General features: G+C 41.8%; 1 protein-coding gene across 1 annotated transcript; it reads left to right on the top strand.

Moving 5' to 3' along the window:
• Positions 1-7839: 7839 nt before the first annotated feature.
• Positions 7840-20377, top strand: LOC311312997 (glutamate decarboxylase 1; the record flags this gene model as incomplete). Its single annotated transcript, XM_084443007.1, has 16 exons — positions 7840-7915; positions 9534-9596; positions 11331-11486; positions 12043-12285; positions 12493-12583; positions 15639-15751; positions 16001-16116; positions 16392-16471; positions 16567-16621; positions 16884-17000; positions 17191-17255; positions 17383-17461; positions 17591-17740; positions 17869-17976; positions 19828-19917; positions 20204-20377. The coding sequence occupies 16 exons, from the start codon at positions 7840-7842 to the stop codon at positions 20375-20377; spliced, it is 1776 nt and encodes a 591-aa protein (XP_084299133.1).
• Between the last annotated feature and the right edge of the window lie 575 nt (positions 20378-20952).

Here is a 20952-nt window from a genome sequence, read left to right as displayed (position 1 = left end):
TTTCGTTGGTTTCTTTCTTACATATTGAACAACTGTCTAACATTGCTGATCTGTGTATATGAAGTTTGTCTCATAAGTTCATTATGGATCTTGCCCTGTGAGCTAGTATTCACTGTGTATATCATATCAAGGGGGACAAGTTTTTAACTTGAGATTTGATTATTGTCTTCGGTGGAAGATTTCACGTTCTTGTATATAATATTTAATAGCTTTTGTTGAATGAAAGTGTTTGTTTTAGCTCCTTATGGGGTGTTTAGCATGCTCTTGAAAAGATATGCTATTGTTGAAATGACCCAAATACTGTGTGAGAATAAACAATCTAACATTTTCCCCATGTCAGAACTAGTCTCATTAATGTCCCTCAATCATATGTTAAATACTTTATGAAAGATGGTAGTATGAATAATGTTTATATTCCTAAATAACTTTCAAAGTATATGTGGTAACAGGGGATAGAGCTTAGCTTCTCAGTCCAGGTAGTCCTGCAGTGCAGGGCGGAGTCTGGGAGGATATTTCTAAAGTTTTATTCCATTTAATCTTATGTAAAAGTTGCTTAAATCCATGTCATATTGTGGCATTACAATTAGGTTACTTTTTAATGGTCATTTTAAAAGTTGGTAACTAATCAGCAAGCGACTTTTACTTCAACTTTCAGCTTGCCACATACAGGCTAGATGAAGGATATCCAATACAACTTCAATCTCAAAACCAGAATGTTCAGAAAGCTAATATCTCTTCAACATGATCCCAAATCATGTTGAATTGCAATAATCAACTAAATTGTTTATAGTGTTATTTTTCTCAAAATGCAACCTATCATGATTTTATATTTGCAACATAAGTTGCATCGTTGTATGTTGTTGATGATAGTACATGATAGTTCTTCTGTATAGTGTTGGGCATTAGAAACTATATTTGTCTTTTAGAGTAGAACCCATTCCAGTCAGTTATAGCTACTGAAGGATACTTATCCAGTTCCTACTGTGACGGCAGGATGTTCCTCTATGAAGAGGGTGTAGTGTTAAAGGACTAGTTTGATATGTAACATTACTGTTTTTAAGGTTATGTACGATTATATACAACAGTCCATATAAAAACGTTGCGGAATTGTGCACTCTTGAGATATTAGTGATCATTGCTCGTGTCACAGCTAAGTAAGCTACACAATGTATCTATATGCCCATTGGGTTCCATTATATGGTTAGCTGTGACATGAGCAATGAGCGCTAATATCTCAAGAGTGCACAGTCTGTCAAAAAAAAATTATACGGACCGTTGTATATGATCATTAATAACCTATAACAGGGCTTATAATTTTAATACCAAACTATTCCTTGAATGAAAACTGGGTTGTCATGTCTCTTTGTTATACTTAATACCTTAATTCAGAACTGCATTATTTTTTGTTGTGATGCATTTTAACAGAATTCATCTGTTCTCTAATAAACAGACTTTTCTAAAAATGCCATCCAACTACTATCGCCAGTGGGTGATGAAGCTGCAGCACGAGTTTGACTGGAGTCTCCAGGGTGCTTCAGTCATTTTCATTATGAGTAGGTTCCTATGGAGTCACTGTCAAAGCAAAACACTGCTGCCACAATATCTACTGCATCATTAGCCGAAGTAAATACCAAATCCTGTTTGAAAATTTGCCAAAATACCCCTTTAACTATGCTGTTTACCAAATTAAGGAAACCAAACTAAGGAAAAATTAGGCTGACACCAAACCAGCCTGCCTTGGACCAGAGGTGATGGTACGGTGCATTCATCTAGACAGAAGAGAGTCTGAAGTCAACATTTCTGTTAAAGTTGACTACTGAGCCGGTGTTTCCCTTCTGCTACCTCATGGAAGATTTTGGGACACAGTGACAGTATAAGGTTCCATAAACCAAGATTACAAGAAGATATTCAATTCGATATGATCTTTACATGATGGAAATAAAACGGACTCCAGAATAGACTACTGTTCCGATAACTACTGTAGGTCACATCATTAAAAGAAATGTCCACCAATATCTGTTGTTGAAATGCCACTTAGCCATAGTTGATGAATTACAGTGACAGTCATGATTAGTTTCAAAAAAGTTGATGAATGAGTGTGTAAGAGCACCTTACTGTTGTGAATGAGACACAGTAAATAGCATGATTAAGAATGAAGTCAAGATACCATCACAGACTGCAGTGTCTCGCCATCACTTAACTTTATTCTACTGTTCAGGTTATATTACACACACAGGGTGTGTGGCACTGTGCGCTTTACTTGACAGCAAAGTATGAGGGTGTTAAAAAAGTAACCCAGCTATTGATCAGAAGAAGTAACTCAAGAGTGGTTAGTTTACTCATAGTTTCTCTTGCAAGAGCGCCCCCTATCGTCTCCCTCTCTAGTTGCACAGGTGTGGGGGGGGATTAGTTCTTGGGGCCTGTTTGTGCAACAATCAAACTCCAGACTGGTAGATGACGGGTAAAGGATAAAAGATGAACTACGAAATTGGTTATACTCAAGCTTGTTCAATATCATATTTTTAAATAATTACTGGACCTTGAAGGGTCATTTATTCGCCACATGGCAATTACAGACAACACACATGTGAGTGAGAGGCAACAAACATACAAACACACAGCACATGTGTCTTCAGTGGTTGCCGCTGGAATTTGTCCACTGCATTTCTCCCATCCAAGCTGTCCTCCTCCAGGAGCAGTGGGCAGCCTCGTCAGTGGCGCCCAGGGACCAAGTCCTGGTCAGGGACAGGACTGAAGAGCATCTATTCTTCTGCATGTTTTTCATATTGGGGTTCTATGTGGAGGGAACCCAAGTAAGCACGGGGAGAACATGCAAACTCCATGCAGAAAGACCCATACCATATCATATACATGGTATCCAATGTGGAGATATCAGAATTTGCTTTATTGCCATTGTAGTTTTTCAAGATACAAGGAATTTCCTTTCGGGCATGGTACATAACATGGAGACAACATTGGACAGAGTGCAGGGACGAGACAGAACAGTGCAAAGAGCAAGTACAAAATTCTAGTGTGATATGTGAGTGTAACCCTGTATGTTGTCTCATCTCCTCATGATTTCCCAGAGAACAGTCAAAGCCGAGCTCTGAGCCACGACCGTTCAGAAACGGACCTCTTGTCTGTCACATGAATCTACAGTACCACCTCCATATGAGGGGACACGCTCAGTCACACTCCTCTAGCTCTATAGTGCTTTTATTGTGTTGTCAACCAAGCAAGTTTTGGTTTTACCCTGTAAATGTAAACATTACATTGATGAGTTCAATCCCACCATGCTCTATCATAGCACACGTCTGAGGCTTCTGTCTGTATGTTATCCCTGGAACCCCACACCAAGTTTGATTGAATGACCCTCCACTATGCTGGACTTAAAATAATATCTTTAAATACGTAATGAGATTTAGAGCTGCATCCAGTTTTCCCAGAGGAGGTCTCTCCATTTCAGGGATGAGCAATACTCATCTACAGCATATTTTCACTAGAACGGGGCGGAGACGGCTATTGTGAACCAGATACACGACTGAAAGGAATCTTCACCATTTGAACATTTAAGTTTTTCTGATCCTATTACAAAGAAACCACTTCTAAAGATAAATTGAAAGCATGCGCAGGCTCCTTAAAGTAGACAAAGGCATTGTTAGAGGCGTAGTTGATTGGCTTTGAATTTCCATGATAGCCATTATTTATACAAGGTTAAATAGACGGCTCTAGTGACTGCTGGATAGCAAATGCGTGGCTGTAGCAGTGGCATTTTTCATTTCCATGCATGTTGTCAGAGTTCACCACAAACTGTGTTCATATTTCAGATCATATTAAGAAATCAGACCTTGATTTCCTATGCAAGTACAAGTGCTAACAGCAGTTTTCACTGTCAGAGCTGTCAAAACAGGCTTTTACCACACGTACAACAAACATTACACATCTGTGGTGTGAATGGTCTGAGGCTACAGTATGGTTTGAGCAGGGCTTGACGGCCTCTGAACCATTGGAAAGATGGATCCTACTTTTTCCCTCAGTTCACTCTTTGTGCCAGAGGTCAGCAATCATGTCTCATCATTGAACTAAGAGTACCCATGGACATGAGGTCTGAACTATTGCTTTAACCACCATGCAGAAATAAAGGTTGATTTCCCATTGTTTGATCATAATTCCTCAGATTTTAGCCTTTTTTTCAATTTAAATTTTTATTAGAAAATGAAAGGGTTGTGTTTTAGCATATTTTAATTGGCTTTTAAGGAAAGAGGGTGCTGTGTATTTTAGCCGTGGAAAATTGTTTAATTGGATTCCAACATATTCCAAAAGGACAGGGGGGAAAGTGTTTTGGTAAAGAGAATTTCACACCATTTTGATGTTAAAAGAGTGACTCCTGGTGAGTTGTTCCAGGGTCAATGTGCTCGGTCTCAGACCTACCCAACAAGCTTCTTAACATACCGTAAACTTACCAGTCTTCTGTATTGATACAGCAAAGTGACATAGTGGTCTGGAACCACGATCTCACGTTGATGTAGGCCTGCCAGAGATACTGTAACTTGGACCGCGAGGCTTGGTCAAATGGGAGATGCTTGGTTTAATATGGTTTGTGCAAAATACCATGCTTTTTTCAGTATGCTTAATATAAAAGCTTTCTACATAGTATGAGTTTGTTTGCCTCCCTGGTTGAAGGCCAGCATTAGAATGAGATGAATGGTTGCCCTGGCAATGAAGATGGTGGAGATACTGTGTGACATCACTGACACGCCCACTGAAGGTGGATCCACAGAGATCAACTGTAAACACAGGGAAGGATGGCGCTCATGCAAGTTCTAATTCTATACTGCAAGTTTACTTTCACTACATCGATTTGTAGGCCATATGTTATGGTTCATTTCAAGGGAACCATATAAAATGCAAAGAGAGACTATTAGGACAACCTCTAAAGAACACTCCCCTTCCTTGAATGATGTATAATCAAGCGCCATCTTCCGGAGACTGTTGTAATTGGAATTTCACATTTGAATGGCCTTAGCCTACTTTTTGATTAGGCTACTAGCGATATGTCCAGGGGGTGTGCGTGTACATCAAGCTGCCTCACGCTAAGAAAGCAGGAGATAGGCTCCTGCCCTATGGGCCACTAGGCTCGAGAATCATTGGCTCTCAAGGCTACTTCTTCTTCTTCTTACTTTTTGATTAGATTACAATGGAGATCTCAGAACTTGATTGATTGATTGATTGAATAATGGTGATTTTGTGTCGATGTTATGATCTAGCCTAAATCCATCGAAGGTAACAAGAGTTCTAACTTCTACTATCAGACACTATATCCTACTGACGCATTTCCTCACTAATTAGAAAAGGAACACAAATCTTAATGAGCAGCACTAACCATTTATTAAACGTGTAGCCTAGGCTACCTGGTTGTGTATCAGGTCGGACCATTGGGAGCTCGGCGTCCACATGCTGAAAACACGATAGAAAGCGCCCCTTCCCGGTCTGGCGAGATACGCAGGATAGGATGGCCTACGTGTTTTTGTCTCATTGAGAGTCACAGTGTTGATTGTGATCATAACGGCACATAGGCTAGGTCTAGAGGCCGTTATGTTGACAAGAAAAAAAGCGTTTTGTGATCGATCTGAGGCCACGGGGAGGGAGTGTGTGTGAGGATGACATTGTAAATGATTGGGATGCAGGTGACTAGATGAATAACTCACTCATTCAGTCGTGTTAGGCACTGGGCACTCTTGCTCATCGCATGCACCCCGTGTAACTTTCCCATGACTGCGCATCATATGATGTGGTTTATGTGTCGGTGTATTATTAATAGCTTCATGAAGTAGGCCTGGGCTGCTATCTGAGGAAAGGCCCCCTTGTGTAGAATCCTGTCATTGATGATTCCCTACTGCCACCTTGTGGTTTCTAGACTATTTCAACATTGACGCAAGTACCAACCCAATTGTTTGTCTACAGGCTATTTTTTTTACCCACACAAAAATAATAGACTATGTTCTTCATAATAAAATATGTAAAATTTTTAATTTGTACATTGCATAGTATCATTAGCCTACTAGCCTAGCCCATGCTGCATTCAGTGCACCGGAATACGGTAAATGCAAATGACTTATCTAAACGGAGTGGTATTTGATCAGCCAGCACCCCCTCATACAGATCAGATTCCAGCAGGACACAGCGACCTCTCTCCTCCCTCCCGTCTGAACCCTCATCATGAGCGTAGTGTGTTGCTCATAGGATCAAACTTCCCAAGTCCATGTTCGTGACCGGGATTCCAAATCGAGGTATATAGCGTCAAAGACAATCAAACACTTCCCAAAAGTCACGTTATAGCTGAAAGCGACACGATTCCAAGAAAATTTGGGGACACAGCGGACGTGTTCGATATTGGGGAGAAAATAGCGAGCAACACTGGAGGTGGTGTGACTCATGCATGCGTAGTAACGAATAAATATGCAATGTACGCTTTAAACATCAGCACATCAAATGTAGCCTATTCCAGTAAAAAGGTCGGCGTGCATGGAATTTCGCATTGAATTAATATTCAATACGCTGTTTTTCCAGGAGTGTTAAAAGGGCACCCTATAGTAGCCAATAGCCTATTGCTGAAGGACTTAATTTTGTCAGCCTCCCATATTTCTTTTTTGGACCGTACCTGTTCACCTGTTTCCATCATCCACACGGTAAGATGTTTTATAAAACGCTTTCATTCTCATACGGGCGTAGGCTGATTGGTTATTGTTGCTTAAAGCAGTACAATTTTGTTCCATTGGAGAAGCTCTAACAGGTGTTTTGAAGCTGTTTAAAACAAACCTTTTGTGCCATTGATTTTGAGGAGGAAATTGCATACCACTGAGTAGCCTGTTTTATGATATACTACCTCTTTATCCACAGATTCGCAGCCTGTAGGTAACGTCATAGCTGGAAATCCATTTCTTTATCCTAAAACGTAAGCATTAGCCTACTTATTTGTGCGCGTTTGGCTTCGTTGCACGCTAGTGACATTGACCTGAATCAGGGTCGTTATTATATATCCCCATCTTAATTGCAAGGTCACTAGCCCGTTGTCAATCAAGGCTACTGTGCATTTAGTCCTCATCAATCCAATATTCATTATTAGGTACCAATATGTGAGAATTCAATCATCATCTCAAAGGATAGATTTTCTAGGCAGTTTGACCTTTCCGTGGTCACATCCTTGACTTGTATAATTCCTCACTGACGGAATTATTACTATTCATCAGATGTTGATAAACCAGGCTCTCTCCAGAAGACACCTATTTTAGTCTGAAGGCTCACTGTCGACAGTATATCAGATTATTGAAGAAATCGGGAGGATCAATAGGCGTCATTGTTATGGTTGATTAGATTATATGATTTTGTATTAATGAATACATGTATTATTTATTTATGTATTTATTGTAATTTTTGGCTTTAGAATGACTGATGCTATTGTTTAGAATCTGCTGTTTTGCGGAAGAGTGCCATTTCAGACAGCATAGAGGCTAATTGATATTCGAGAATGCCTAAATCTATCTTGTCAACCATGTCGACAGGTCTGTTGTTTCTGTCTAGTTACATCGGCTGTACATGTTTCTATAGATGTGCATCTTTTTGTGAACATGTGTAGCCTATCTGTAAATATGAATATGCAAATAGTTTGACGTGTCGTTAGCCTACTGTATAGCCTACACGTAGCCTATGTGGATCCGACAGCTAGCCTACTCTCTCTTCTCCTCACAGCGAGTAGGACTTTTCATCTTTGGTAAAATAAGCGGTTGCAGAAAGTGACAGAGGTTTGAAGTGAGTACTTTTGTATCAGTCTCAGGAGTGATGGCGGCATCTGCACCTTCCTCCTCCGCCGGCGAACCGGATCCCAACTCGACAAATTTACGACCACCAGGCTCAAGTAGGTCCATCACAGATAAAATGCTATTTCACTTGTGCTATTTACTTTGTGGGCAACGTCATTAATCATCGCTATGGAGGAAAAAAACTGCCATTGGAAATGCCTCTCACCCTACAAATCACGCGGTATTGCATGCGTGGGGACCTCCCGGCATCTGCCACAGACGAATCGTGCTGTCAAAATAGCTGATGTCCTCTAAAAACAGGAATTGAAGGCAATTAGAAAAGGCTAATGAATTGGCGTCTATCAATAATAGAAAAAAACAAGAAAAATCCTTATGATCAGTAGACTACCCTTTTAATAGGCGACATTAAATTAGGCTATGTATAAACTGATAAACGGGCTACCTCGAATTATAATTATGATGTATAGGATAGGCATATTATTATAGTTATTATTTCCGTTGTTATTATTAGGCCTATTGTTATCATTGTCGTTATTAATATTGGGCCCTATATTACATTATAATTAGGCTATTATTTTAATTCCTAGGTTCTAATAGTAGTCTACGAATATTGTCAGTGGCTTTTCAGTAGACATGTTGCTCATAGGGCTGAATAAAAGTGGGTGAAGGTGAATGTGGTGAGTGCTAATTATGTGGAAAGTGGCGTTGATTGCAGCCACCCTGAATTGGCCCTAATGGTCCAGCCACTTATTTATAGCCCACCCAGCCTGGCCCACCAGGTGTAGGGAGCTGTAGAAACGCAGTGGACCTCCCTGTAGGATACTTAACCTACTTAAACATTTTAAAATAAAGGCCAACATATAAAGCCCCCTTTCTTCATATTGGCAACATCCTATTCATTTTCAACGCTTTAAGATATATATAGGCTATATAAAAAAATGATGCCCGTTATCAAGCGCCGCGGTGATAGAGCCACAAGCCTCAGAGGTTCAGCGTTGCAACGATTCTGCTGTCTTTCCTTCCTGCCTTCTGTCCCAAAGGCATTGGGCTGATGATGCGTTTTATGTGCACTTTGGCGCACGACTCTTTTAAAGAGGCCTAAGATGTGTGCAAAAATATAGACCCATAAGCTTATATACGCAGCATATTCCATCTCATGTTGATGAAAGCTTTCAGTGGAAATGTAGGCCTATGTAGGACCCAGGCTATATTTTACATCATTGAGAGCCTCCAAATGTTTGCAGAGAAAGGTCTCGTGAGCAGGGGTGGAAATGGAATGAAAAAAATGTCTTTATTCCATTTCTCCAATTCCCATTGTGTGTAAACCTACTGTCTCCCATCGATAAGAGGTCCCCCCCTGAAGTCCTCGCCCTAAATCCCCCGCAGGCCTCGATAGTGTCGTAATTCTCAACCGTGACTCTCGATATCTGGTGATGCATGCCTTTCCGCCCAATTAGATCTTTCGCGGAAATACAATCAGCTAAGTTAAAGCTGCCCATTTGAAATGCCACGTTATGAAGGCTTACATTCATTGTCGTTATCATTCAGAGCCAGGGCGCATCAATTAAGCGATTACAATCGGCTGTCCCATTATCTGCTTCAACATACCCCATCCAGCGCTTTCATTATAGGCAACGAAATCATTTTGGAGAATTTGTGCTCTTGGGCGTAATTTTATAAGACCCTCTCAATAGTTTTCCAACATTATTTTAGGCTATGACGCATGGTGTGGAGTTGCTCATGGATGTACTAGAAAATTGGGAATGAAGATATGTGGTAAGTTAAACATTTCCGTCATGTGTTTGAATTAGATATCTACAGTTCCATCATTTCTATCCAATTAATATGCACAATCAACGTGTTCAGAAAAGGTGGTAACTTAGCTACATGCTGGTCTATAATGGTCTACATGATGGTCTATAAAGCACATTTGTTTGCCATTTTTTTGCCATCGTGTTTTCATGGAAAATGTTTGTGGGCCTGATATTGAATATTGTGTGAGGCTGTGTAGCTGCAATGCTCTGTGATTGCTGTCAATGGCCCCGGACTCGCATGAGTGGGTTTTAAGGCTGAAAGGAAGATAATGCCCTTAATTATTGTAACCACGTGATTTTTGGGAGGAAAACCAGTTTTTCAAAGGAGATGAAATGCATTTTGATTAAATAAATAAAAGGGGGAAAATCCAGAAACCCATCCTCCTTAAATTCGTGCTAATGGATTTTCTTACTATAGACATTTATAGCCTGACAATGTGAGCGCAAAAAGAACCGAATCCCCTTTCTCTAGGTCGACTTTTTGGTCCCAAGAGGACTGCTAGTTCGTTTAAAAGGGATTGTTTATGTGAAAACGCCCTTAAATTCAATATAGAATATCTTAAAATATTGCTCCTTTCATGGTTCACCTGAAAAACATTTAGTCCCAGGTGGACCTTATGCTTATGGTCTATTGTTAACCACCCCTTTCCACAAATATAATTCAGTTACATTTTACATATGTTGGCTAGTAGGTTAGTTTGACTCATTATTTGTAAAACACTTGGTTATAGTCAGTGGACATGGCATTTTAAGCAGAGTCTAGAGGTGTCAGTAGCATAATCGTAATTTGTCAGGAATCTGTTTTGTAGAGATAGGCTAGATATCGCCTGTCCATGCTACTGTCAGAGGGCGAGCGAGCGAGCGAGAAAATATCTGATAGGCTATTGCTCAAGGGTTAGTCTACAGTCTTAAGCCATGGCCTGTCCCTCAGTCAGCCCTAATCAAGGCGCAAAGGTCAGTCAAGAATAGTATATGCGACATCTTCTTACTGATTCCCTTACAATATCAATGTTCATTCCTCTGAAATTTGACCAGCAGTGGATGTCAGGGAATCATTACAGAAACCCTATGCGCTTAACCACACTACTACTTAGCCTACATTGGGAGTGAACACATAAAATGTTGCTTATTCAAGATGAAATTCGAGTGCAAAACTAGTCTTCTACTAATCATAACCCAGGACCAGGAGGCTTCGTTTTATAATCGTGCCTAGATATGGTGTGAGATTTGAGTTTATGTGCATTATCCATACGTCTGAAATAGGCTATAATATTTCACATATATCGTCATAGCTCACTCCAACTATTAAGCTGGCCCCTAGCTGACTGTAATGACATCGGTTCATTGTGCTGTTCCTTGCTTACTGAAGTGGAATCTGCCGGAGGGACTTAATACAAATTTACAGCTCCTAAATGACGGTTATTTGTTTCTGCTTGGCTGGCTTTTGGTGCTGATGTCACGGGGCTCAACCACCCTCTGACTCCACTTCCCATAAATAGGCTTCCCCGAACCCCCGGACAGGACAGGGTGGGAAACTCCTCCAAAGTAGCCTGCTGTGCCCTGCACCACGCAGCACCGCCAGCCCAACAAGCGAGATTAGAGAGAAGGCATGTGGCTAGTGTAAAAGTGCTTGCTCTTAAAATGTTTGGGGGTGGTAATCAATCGTTTGATTCTTCTGCCCCTTGCAACCATCTAGGATTTTTGCAGAAAAACAACAACCTGGAGGAGAAAAGTAGGATTATGGGTTCCTTCAAGGAACAGTCGTCCAAGAACCTGCTGTCTTGCGATAACAGCGACAGGGATTCCCGTTTCAGACGCACCGAGACGGACTTTTCCAATCTATTTGCTAGAGGTAAACAATATATCCAATATAACTGATTTATTGGGACAGATTTTTGATATTTGTACATGGCATGTTTTTTTGTGATATTCATCTGATAAAATGTAGGCTAAATCTTTTCGATGTAAACGTAATCCGAGTTATAATTTATGGTCAAATAACTAGTTCTAATGGAATTGTAATTTATTTATGGTAGGTATGAAGATCATTCAAGTTAATTGACATGATTTTGTGTAATAGGCTAAAGTTATATCTTAGAGCAGGTGCAGTGCTCGACTCAAATTCGTCATGGTTGTCTCATAAGCACAAGGCAGAAGTTGTGCACCTTAGTTGTTGGCAAAGTTTTTGTCTAAAAACTCAATGCAAAGTTGGCCATGTTGCTGTGAGGAGATTTCTACAAGCTGCTAAGAAGGCATGTATATGAGAAATTCCACAGAGGATTGTTAGAATGACTACAAGACAAACCCTTAGACGAAAAGTTATTGATCTCCAAACTTATGAAAATGAGAAAAGTTGTTATGTTACACATTTACACTAATATTGGAACCACTCTTCTCTTAAATCATAGATTTATTACCAGCCAAAAATGGAGAGGAACCGACCATGCAGTTCCTGCTGGAGATTGTGGACATCCTCACCAACTATGTCCGCAAGACCTTTGACAGATCCACCAAGGTGCTGGACTTCCACCACCCCCACCAGCTTCTGGAGGGCATGGAGGGCTTCAACCTGGAGCTGTCAGACCAGCCAGAGTCCCTGGAGCAGATCCTAGTGGACTGTAGGGACACCCTGAAATATGGAGTCAGGACTGGTGAGAACAAGCCAGGCAAAGGAGCATGAGCAACAAAGCATAACTACTCCCCCTCCCCCCCACACACACACAGCACAATCAATATTCCTCATTAGTCTACACAATGATGGTAATGATTGCAGATAAACCTAATTTCAAATTCTCAGATGAATAAGTGTTGGTGTGGAGTGGGTTGTGGACCAACATTGTTGTGTCTCTCTCCTATAGGTCACCCCAGGTTCTTCAACCAGCTCTCTACTGGCCTAGACATCATTGGCTTGGCAGGAGAATGGCTCACCTCCACAGCAAACACTAACATGTGGGTGGGCTTCATTCGTTTGATAAATCTGATATATAAATCTGCATATTTGTATAATTGATTATCACAGCTATCAACTATCTTCCTAATGAGTGTGATATGCAGTGTCTGGTGTCAAAGACGTTTTAGGAAAAGCACCACATGTATTGGAAAATATCCTAAGAGAAAAGGTGTCTCAGTCAATAATGGAGTTACCTTACATGGCCTTTCACTTTTCTGCACTTTGACGAGAGGTTGAGTGACTTAACCTATTTTAGGAGTGGATAACCCCGAGAAAATTCTTCTCATTTTTAAACGGCCTCTGTAGAATTAGGCAAGTTTCAACCTGAAGTGACATAATTAGGCGCTCTCAGCTGAAGGATTCTCACGAAACTCTCCCAGGCTAGCTGTGCAGAGGCCCCAGGCTAGCGGTACATGTCATGGCATGCCAGCAGAGTTCAGAGCCGTCTGTCATCGCTGTGTTGAAGTTATAGACTACAGTAATACTGTTACTGCAGCCCGATGGTAGAGCCCTACAGGCAAACTAAATTGCATATTGATTGGCTCTCAGTGTTGTGTGGGGACTGTTTTTATGGCACACCTTACACCAGAGGGCACACATGATGATGGGAAAAAGCTAAATCTCCCATGAGACAATCTGGAGAAATGTGAACAACCCAACGTGATGGTTCAATATTGCTTTTCAACGAGAGAGCCGATCTGATCAGGGATGTTGTGCTGGTCAGGGATGTGTCCAGACACAGGTTGATGTTACCTACAGTATTAGGGCCATGGGTTATTGTTCATTAACAAACATTAATATTGCCACCTGAGACAGCACTGGCAGTGTAAATCTGGCTAGAGGTAATCTCGGTAGCGTGCTGATCAGTTCTTTGTAATAAGGGTTGGATATATATATATACAGTATACTATAGAACACAGATACTCATGATCTGTATCTGCTGTGCTCTGATAAGTATCTGATCATGAAAAGACCTTCCTTGTCACCACTTATATACTCTTACAGTGTCATGTAGGTGGTGGTAACAGGAAGAGGGCTCTCTGTGGCCGGGCTCACGTCTGTCTTCATCTAGATACAGTGCTGAAATGTAAACCCACCACTAAGAAACGGTGAGCTCTTCAGGGCAAGGATTAACTGTCTTCTGCCTTGCCTCTGATTTAATAGAGGTAAATACGTGGTTCAACACTGGCTTCTTACTGCTTCATTATCACTGGAATCCTCCACCCTCCCTCCTGTAGACCAGTCTGTAGTCTCCCCTGCTCCTGGGGTGGTTCTACCCCCATATGGGTGTGGTGCTGAAGGCCTCCTGCTGAGACGTCATGTGTCATGTCATGTGACATGGCAACGCCACTGTGAATGGCCGGAACGGATGGGCGGGGCCTGAATGCACATTTGTTTTTTGCATGTGTTAATTACTCGATCATCCTTAATTACTACTGACAGTTATTGATTGACACTAATGGAATCACAGTCACGTCCAGGGAGTTATGTCATCAGAATTACACTACGTGAGCGAGTGAGCGAAAAATGAATTTGGAACACGTTTGAAAATAGCTCCTGACTCCTTTCACTGTCTCTGCCAGTGAGCCAGTGAGCTAAAACCATTATGGGCTGTGCATATGGCACAGCTTGAAACATTGTATTGTTCTACTGATGTATTGACTTTTATTGCCTGAACAGACAGTTGTATAATTATAAGCGCATTGGCAAGGACATAGTGAAGAGAGATGAGCCTCGGCAGCTTTTAATCTACATTCTAGTTCTTCACTCTGCTTGGTGTTCTTCCTATATTCCTTAATGACATGGAAACAAGGCTAGATTACACAGAATAAGCATAATGAGGAAATTCAATGAACCTGAAATGATTGATGATAGATTTATCATAAACATCATAATGGTCATTATGAGTATAATTTCTACACAAAAACAACTCCTTATTTGAAAGGTATTCGAAACATATTCCAAACAGCTCAGCTGAAGCTGCGGTGCAGTCCTCCCTCCGACACAAAGGCAGTGAAATTCTCATTGTGGTGCATCGCATCTCTCAATCTCTTTCTCTTAACCTCTCACAGAGCAAGTCTCCCACGCGGTGGCACCTTCTTAATGGACACTCTTTTTCTTTCTCATTCCACTGGAAAAAGCACAGCCACTTATACAACGTGACAGAACTGTCATTGAAGCGTGACTGCGTTAGAACTAGCAGTGTCCCACTCTTTTCTTAATGGCTAATATATATCGCTTGCTCAATGAGTAGCCCATGTGATGAGACATTCAGGCTATGATTCTGTGGTTTCTCCTTCCAAAAATTGAAAACAATCTAATGAACAAGGAAATGCTATCACATTATTCACATGTCGTGTTGCGGTGATACTCTACTTGGGATGTAATTGAAGAGAGTGCAGATAACAGTTTAATAACATGAGGGATACGTGCACCAATATAACATTAATGGAAATCAAATGGACACGAGACTGAGAGGACTCTCAGGGGTCTTGTATAGGTCTTGTAGATAGGTAGTCTGACTCAACAGATGGAGGTTTTGGGGATAAGCATTGTCATTTGTTTATTACTGCCCAATCAGTGGCAACGGATCTGATTCCCGGGCCAATCAGATTCAGTCCAGACTAAGTGAAACAACAACAACAACCTAGCAACCGCAACGCCAAGTCCAAGTGATCCGTCCAGGTCCTGGTCAGGGACCGGACTGAAGAGCATCTGTTCTTCTGCATGTTTTTCATATTGGGTTCTTTTGGAGGAACCCTTGTGAACATGAGGAGAACATGAAACAAGTTTCAAATTCAAACAAATTCCCCACAGAAAGGACTGGAGGCGACAGTACTAGGTGCTGTGACGCACGTGAGACATTTCAGGTTTCAACTAGGGAGGTATTGGTTGCATTGGGTGCTGGTAACCAGAGAGGTAAATAAAGGTTTTGTATTGGGTGCTGGTAACCATGGAGGTAAATAAAGGTATTGTTTTGGCTGCTGGTAACCAGGGAGGTAAAAAAGGTCTTGTATGGGCTACTGGTAACCAGGGAGGTCCGGTGTGTTGCAGGTTCACCTATGAGATCGCTCCTGTCTTTGTCCTCATGGAGCAACTGACGCTGAAGAAGATGAGGGAGATCGTGGGTTGGCCCAACGGCGAGGGCGATGGCATATTCTCCCCAGGTGAGGTCAATGACTATCAACCAGGCTTGAAAAGATTTTAAAATCCAGCCGTACAGTTACTTTGTTAGAGATGGGAATCATTATAATCTCGTTGTGGTGACGCATGGACTCAAACTACCACACGTCGATGTCATGATGCGGCTTAAACAGTCTGCCGACCCCCTTTAAAAAAAATAAAATCGGGTAAGAAGAACCCAACCATGTGGGTGTTTACGTTACCTTTAAAAGCTGTGTGCTTCATCTGTACAGGCGGAGCAATATCCAACATGTACAGCGTGATGATCGCACGCTACAAGTTCTATCCGGAGGTGAAGACCAAGGGCATGACCGCTGCGCCCAGACTAGTCCTCTTCACGTCTGAGCACGTTAGTAACATGGCTCCTCCTCTGTCATCATTCTATACTGACCTTTGACTGCTAAAACAGGCTTCTTTCCATCCTTAGGGCCTAGGGGGATAACAAGCATTTTCATTTTGGATATACATCTCATTTTCTTATTGGATATACATCTCATTTTCTTATTAGATATACATCTCATTTTCTTATTGGATATATCTCTCATTTTCAAAATATTGTCCCAGCTTTGCTTTGTTGCCTGTATCGTGATGTCAGAGCTCTGTCCTTCTCGCCTGTTCTTCCAGAGCCACTACTCCATAAAGAAGGCCAGTGCCGCTCTGGGCTTTGGAACAGAGAACCTGATTCTCCTGAAGACAGATGAGAGGTCTGTGGAAATCCTGCATGGTTGAAACAACATTAGCAGTAACAGTAGTGGTCTGGAGAATCTACAGTATCTCACACGCCTCTATGCTTATTTAGGGGAAGAGTCATTCCTGCTGATTTGGAAGCCAAGGTCATTGCTGCCAAGCAGAAGGTACATTTAAAACAATCATATGATAAATAATACACTTGATTTGACTCTTGCTTCTGGTTCCTAAGCATAGTCTCTTGGAACTAATTCTCTTAGAATGCAATTCTGCTATGACAACAGCTTGCCAAGAGAAACAACCGATGGTCTGTGAAATGTGTTCTAATATATTTTATGGCAAATTATATTTTATGGCAAAGATGACCAGAAAGTGAACATTGGACCATTGGAATTCAGCGCAGCAGCGTAACAGCGTTCTCTCTTGCAGGGCTACGTCCCGATGTTCGTCAACGCCACAGCCGGGTCCACAGTGTACGGAGCGTTTGACCCCATCAACGAGATCGCAGACATCTGCGAGAAGCACAACATGTGGCTACACGTGGATGTAAGTGAATCTTTCTTCTGCGATCCGTCTCTGGCCTATCTCTTCTCTGCCGTAGATCCTCTCGGGGTTTATGTCAGTGCATGTTCCTGGTGAGTTGAGTTGTAGCGTGCACTCCAGGTATCACCGACACCTGCACGTGTACAGTAGCTATCCGTCTTCCTGGGAAACAGAAACTGTTGTTTGTGTCCAGGGTGCATGGGGAGGTGGCCTACTGATGTCCAGGAAACACAGACACAAGCTGAGTGGAGTTGAGAGGTACAATCAAAGACGTATACTATAGACATATGTATTATATATAGTGCATGTAGCATTGATAATCAGCTCTCATCTCACCCACAATCACATCCACTGGGTTGTTCTTACAGTCTTGGTATCTTTGCAGGGCCAACTCAGTCACCTGGAACCCTCACAAGATGATGGGCGTCCCTCTACAGTGCTCCGCCATTCTGGTCCGGGAAAGAGTAAGAGCTTGTGCACACGCACGCACACACACACACATGCACACACACACACACACACACGCACACGCACACACACACCCGTGGCTGGTGTGGATGCGTCATCATCTAACCCGTCATTGCCCCTCATAGGGAGTGCTAGAAGGCTGCAATTCCATGTGTGCTGGATACCTCTTCCAGCCAGACAAACAGTACGATGTAACATATGATACCGGCGACAAGGCCATCCAGTGTGGACGACATGTGGATATCTTCAAGTTCTGGCTCATGTGGAAAGCAAAGGTATAATATCTGTTTCCCTCATATATGTGACCAGACTCCATGTGGCAGGACAAGAGACGTTTGGTATGATTTTGGTAACACTCCCTCCATTAGTGTTCTGCATTATAAACGCCTGTCCTTCCCCACAGGGAACGGTAGGATTCGAGCAGCACATTGACAAGTGTTTGGACCTGTCAGCGTATCTCTACAGTAAAATCAAGAGCCGAGAGGGATATGAGATGGTGTTCCAGGGAGAGGTGAGATTATTCTCCCTTCATTTTCTCCTCTGCTTCATGAGATTGCAAATATCTTCTGAATAGTTCGCCCTAATAGACTGTCAGAGCGGCCAGATATCTGATGAATATGAATCACCAGGAGTCATTAACTGAGGTACGCGGCAGTGAGCAGAGACTGGAGCAGCAAATCCCCAGATAAACTCCTCACCGACTCTGGGGGCTCCTTATGGAAGTGTGGGGGGGGGGGTCTGAGTACGTGTTAAGCAGCAGCAAACAACATATCTTTAATTTCTTCAGTTAATCATTTCAAGTGATGAAGTGGATGAGGTTCAGGTTCAGGCGCTTCTTTGTGCCAGCAGCCATCACTAACACACTAACAGTGCCTGTGCACCACCGCCCCCCCACATACACACACTGTATATTTTTGTACTCTTATGTATATCATTTACTCTGATAATAAAAAAAAATAAAATAAATAAAAATCTTTATTTGTATAGCACCTTTCATACAGTAAATGCAGCTCAAAGTGCTTTACAACAGGGAAATTACATGCACAAAGTGCTTCACATAAAAATAGACATAAAATGAACATAAAGCAGGGAAAGTAAGATGGAAGATAAAACGCAATAAAAAGAAAATAAAGATAAGAAATCAAGTAAAATACAACATTTTAAAAAGCTTGTACAATACACTATCACAAAGCACCAAAATCCCACAAATTTGTATGGCACTTCTTGTTGTGTCATAAAACCACATAAACATTACCAATGTTTGAGATGCTTAATTAGAGTCCGTTCTATGCCCTTGTGAACTGTACTACACACGTTTGTATTAGTTACACCATGACTCTTAATAGATTAAGGCCTATGTCACACATTTGTATAATTCAAACAGTGATTCTTAGTACCTTCAAGATAACACCTGTCGGCATATCTCCAGGTTTCTGCTAAACCTACTGTAGGTTAAAAATTATGGGTGAGGATCCAATTCTCGTACCACTAGACCAGACTTCCCTAATACGCCAATAACAATTGTGTGAGTTGTGAGGGCAGCTAAGACTGGACGAATGTGCTCTTTCTCTTGGTTTTTCTTAATAGTCAAGTTGTAGAGTTTTGAATGAGCTGAAGTCTGTTTTTTAGGGGGGGGGGGGGCAGTGAAGAGTGCATTACAGTATTTGAGTCGGATTGAAATAAAAGTGTGAATCATTTTCTCTGCATCTGTTTGATTTATAAATGGTCGCACTTTAGCTAAGTTTCTAAGGTGGAAAAATAATGTTTTCGTCTCCTTGTTAAGGGACTTGAAGCTTAGATCTGAATGTAGGATAACACCAAGACTTCAGCCCTCAGGTTTAATCCAGGATGTTAGTTTCCCCAGATTGTTAAACAGCATTTCTCTTTGTGTTTTAGGGCCGATCAGTAGGATCTCAGTTTTGTCCTTGTTTATCTTTGCTCATCCATTTATTTATTGCTAGAAGACAGGTAGTAATGGAGTTTATAGCTGCAGCATAATTTGGTTCAGCAGAGATGTACAGTTGTGTGTCATCTGCATAACTGGAAACATACATTGTGCTCTCTAAAGATACTATATCAAGTGGTAACATGTATAGTGAGAATAGTAATGGCCCAAGGCAGCTCCCTTGTGCAACCCCAAAGCAGGTTTCATGTTTCTCAGACACATGATCTCCAAGCCTGACGTAGAACTTTCTTCACTTGATGTGTGTTCTGAACCATACACAGTACCTGATGTATATTCTTTACTCTGATCTATTCTGTACATTCTCGCTGCTGTAACACCCCCCCCCCCCACACACACACACCCTTCCCAGGGATTATTAAAGTTAATCTTATCTTATATAATGTTTTGTCTCGACAGCCCCAGCACACCAACGTCTGCTTCTGGTACATTCCGCCGGGCCTGCGCGGGATGCCTGATGGGGAGGAACGGAGGGAAAGGTTGCACAAGGTAACAGCTTCCCAGCGGCTTGTTCGGGCGAATGATGAATTCTAATCCTGCTCTTTCCTTCCCTTGAAGCATGCACTCAATCACTGTCTGATGCATTCAAAAAATACCAGATTTGGCAAAAGATAGCCTGAGTGAGAAGTTAAAACAAGTTCAACTTTGTGCCAATCCAATGGTTTCAAATCCCATTAGTGGCAGCGAATGATGGTTTGAATTTCAGTTGCTTTTGTGAGAGGTAGAAAGTGCTGCTGACCCAGTTGTGTGGATCGTCTTGACCTCTGAACTGCAGGTGGCCCCCAAGATCAAGGCCATGATGATGGAGTCTGGGACCACCATGGTGGGCTACCAGCCTCAGGGCGACAAGGTCAACTTCTTCCGCATGGTCATTTCCAACCCCGCCGCCACCAGGTCAGATATCGACTTCTTGACCGACGAGATTGAGAGACTTGGCCAGGACTTGTAAGGACCATCACCTCTGTATGGACGGTGTCCTTCTCTTCTCAGATGTGTCATGTCCAACTCTAAAAATTCCTTGCGCTGGGATTCATGTCCTCTGTGTATCTTGAGTAATTGTGCAGGACTTTGAAGCCTGAGTTTAGTCTTTTTAGGTAAAGTACACCATAAGTTTGCTGTCTCCTCTGTCTGTAGCAGTCACAATGCCATTGTTAGATTTGACTATAGCCTGTAGAAGTATCCATATTGACATACTGAAAGAACTTGAAAGACTTTACAAGTAGCTACAGAGCACAATGCAACCTCGTGGCATAGATATACAGTATTGTAATATATATTATAATGTTCTGACTGTTGGTGCTGTGTGTTGTCAGTGTAACGATCACGCCAGATAAGCAGCACCACGTTGTGCCCCAGCTGTTCTTCCCCCTGATATTACGTAGTGGGAATATGTAGCACAGTCATTGTAACAGGTTCTGTATTCTATTGCTGTGTTTTTAGAGCTGATGAACTTTGTGTAGATTGTGTATAGTATTGTTACATTGCTTTTGTGACAAACATACAGTATGTGTCTTAGTTTTACAG

Source organism: Borostomias antarcticus, assembly GCF_949987555.1.
Source record: "Borostomias antarcticus genome assembly, chromosome: 9".
NCBI lineage: Eukaryota > Metazoa > Chordata > Actinopteri > Stomiiformes > Stomiidae > Borostomias > Borostomias antarcticus.
This window is presented reverse-complemented; position numbering and strand designations above follow the sequence as displayed.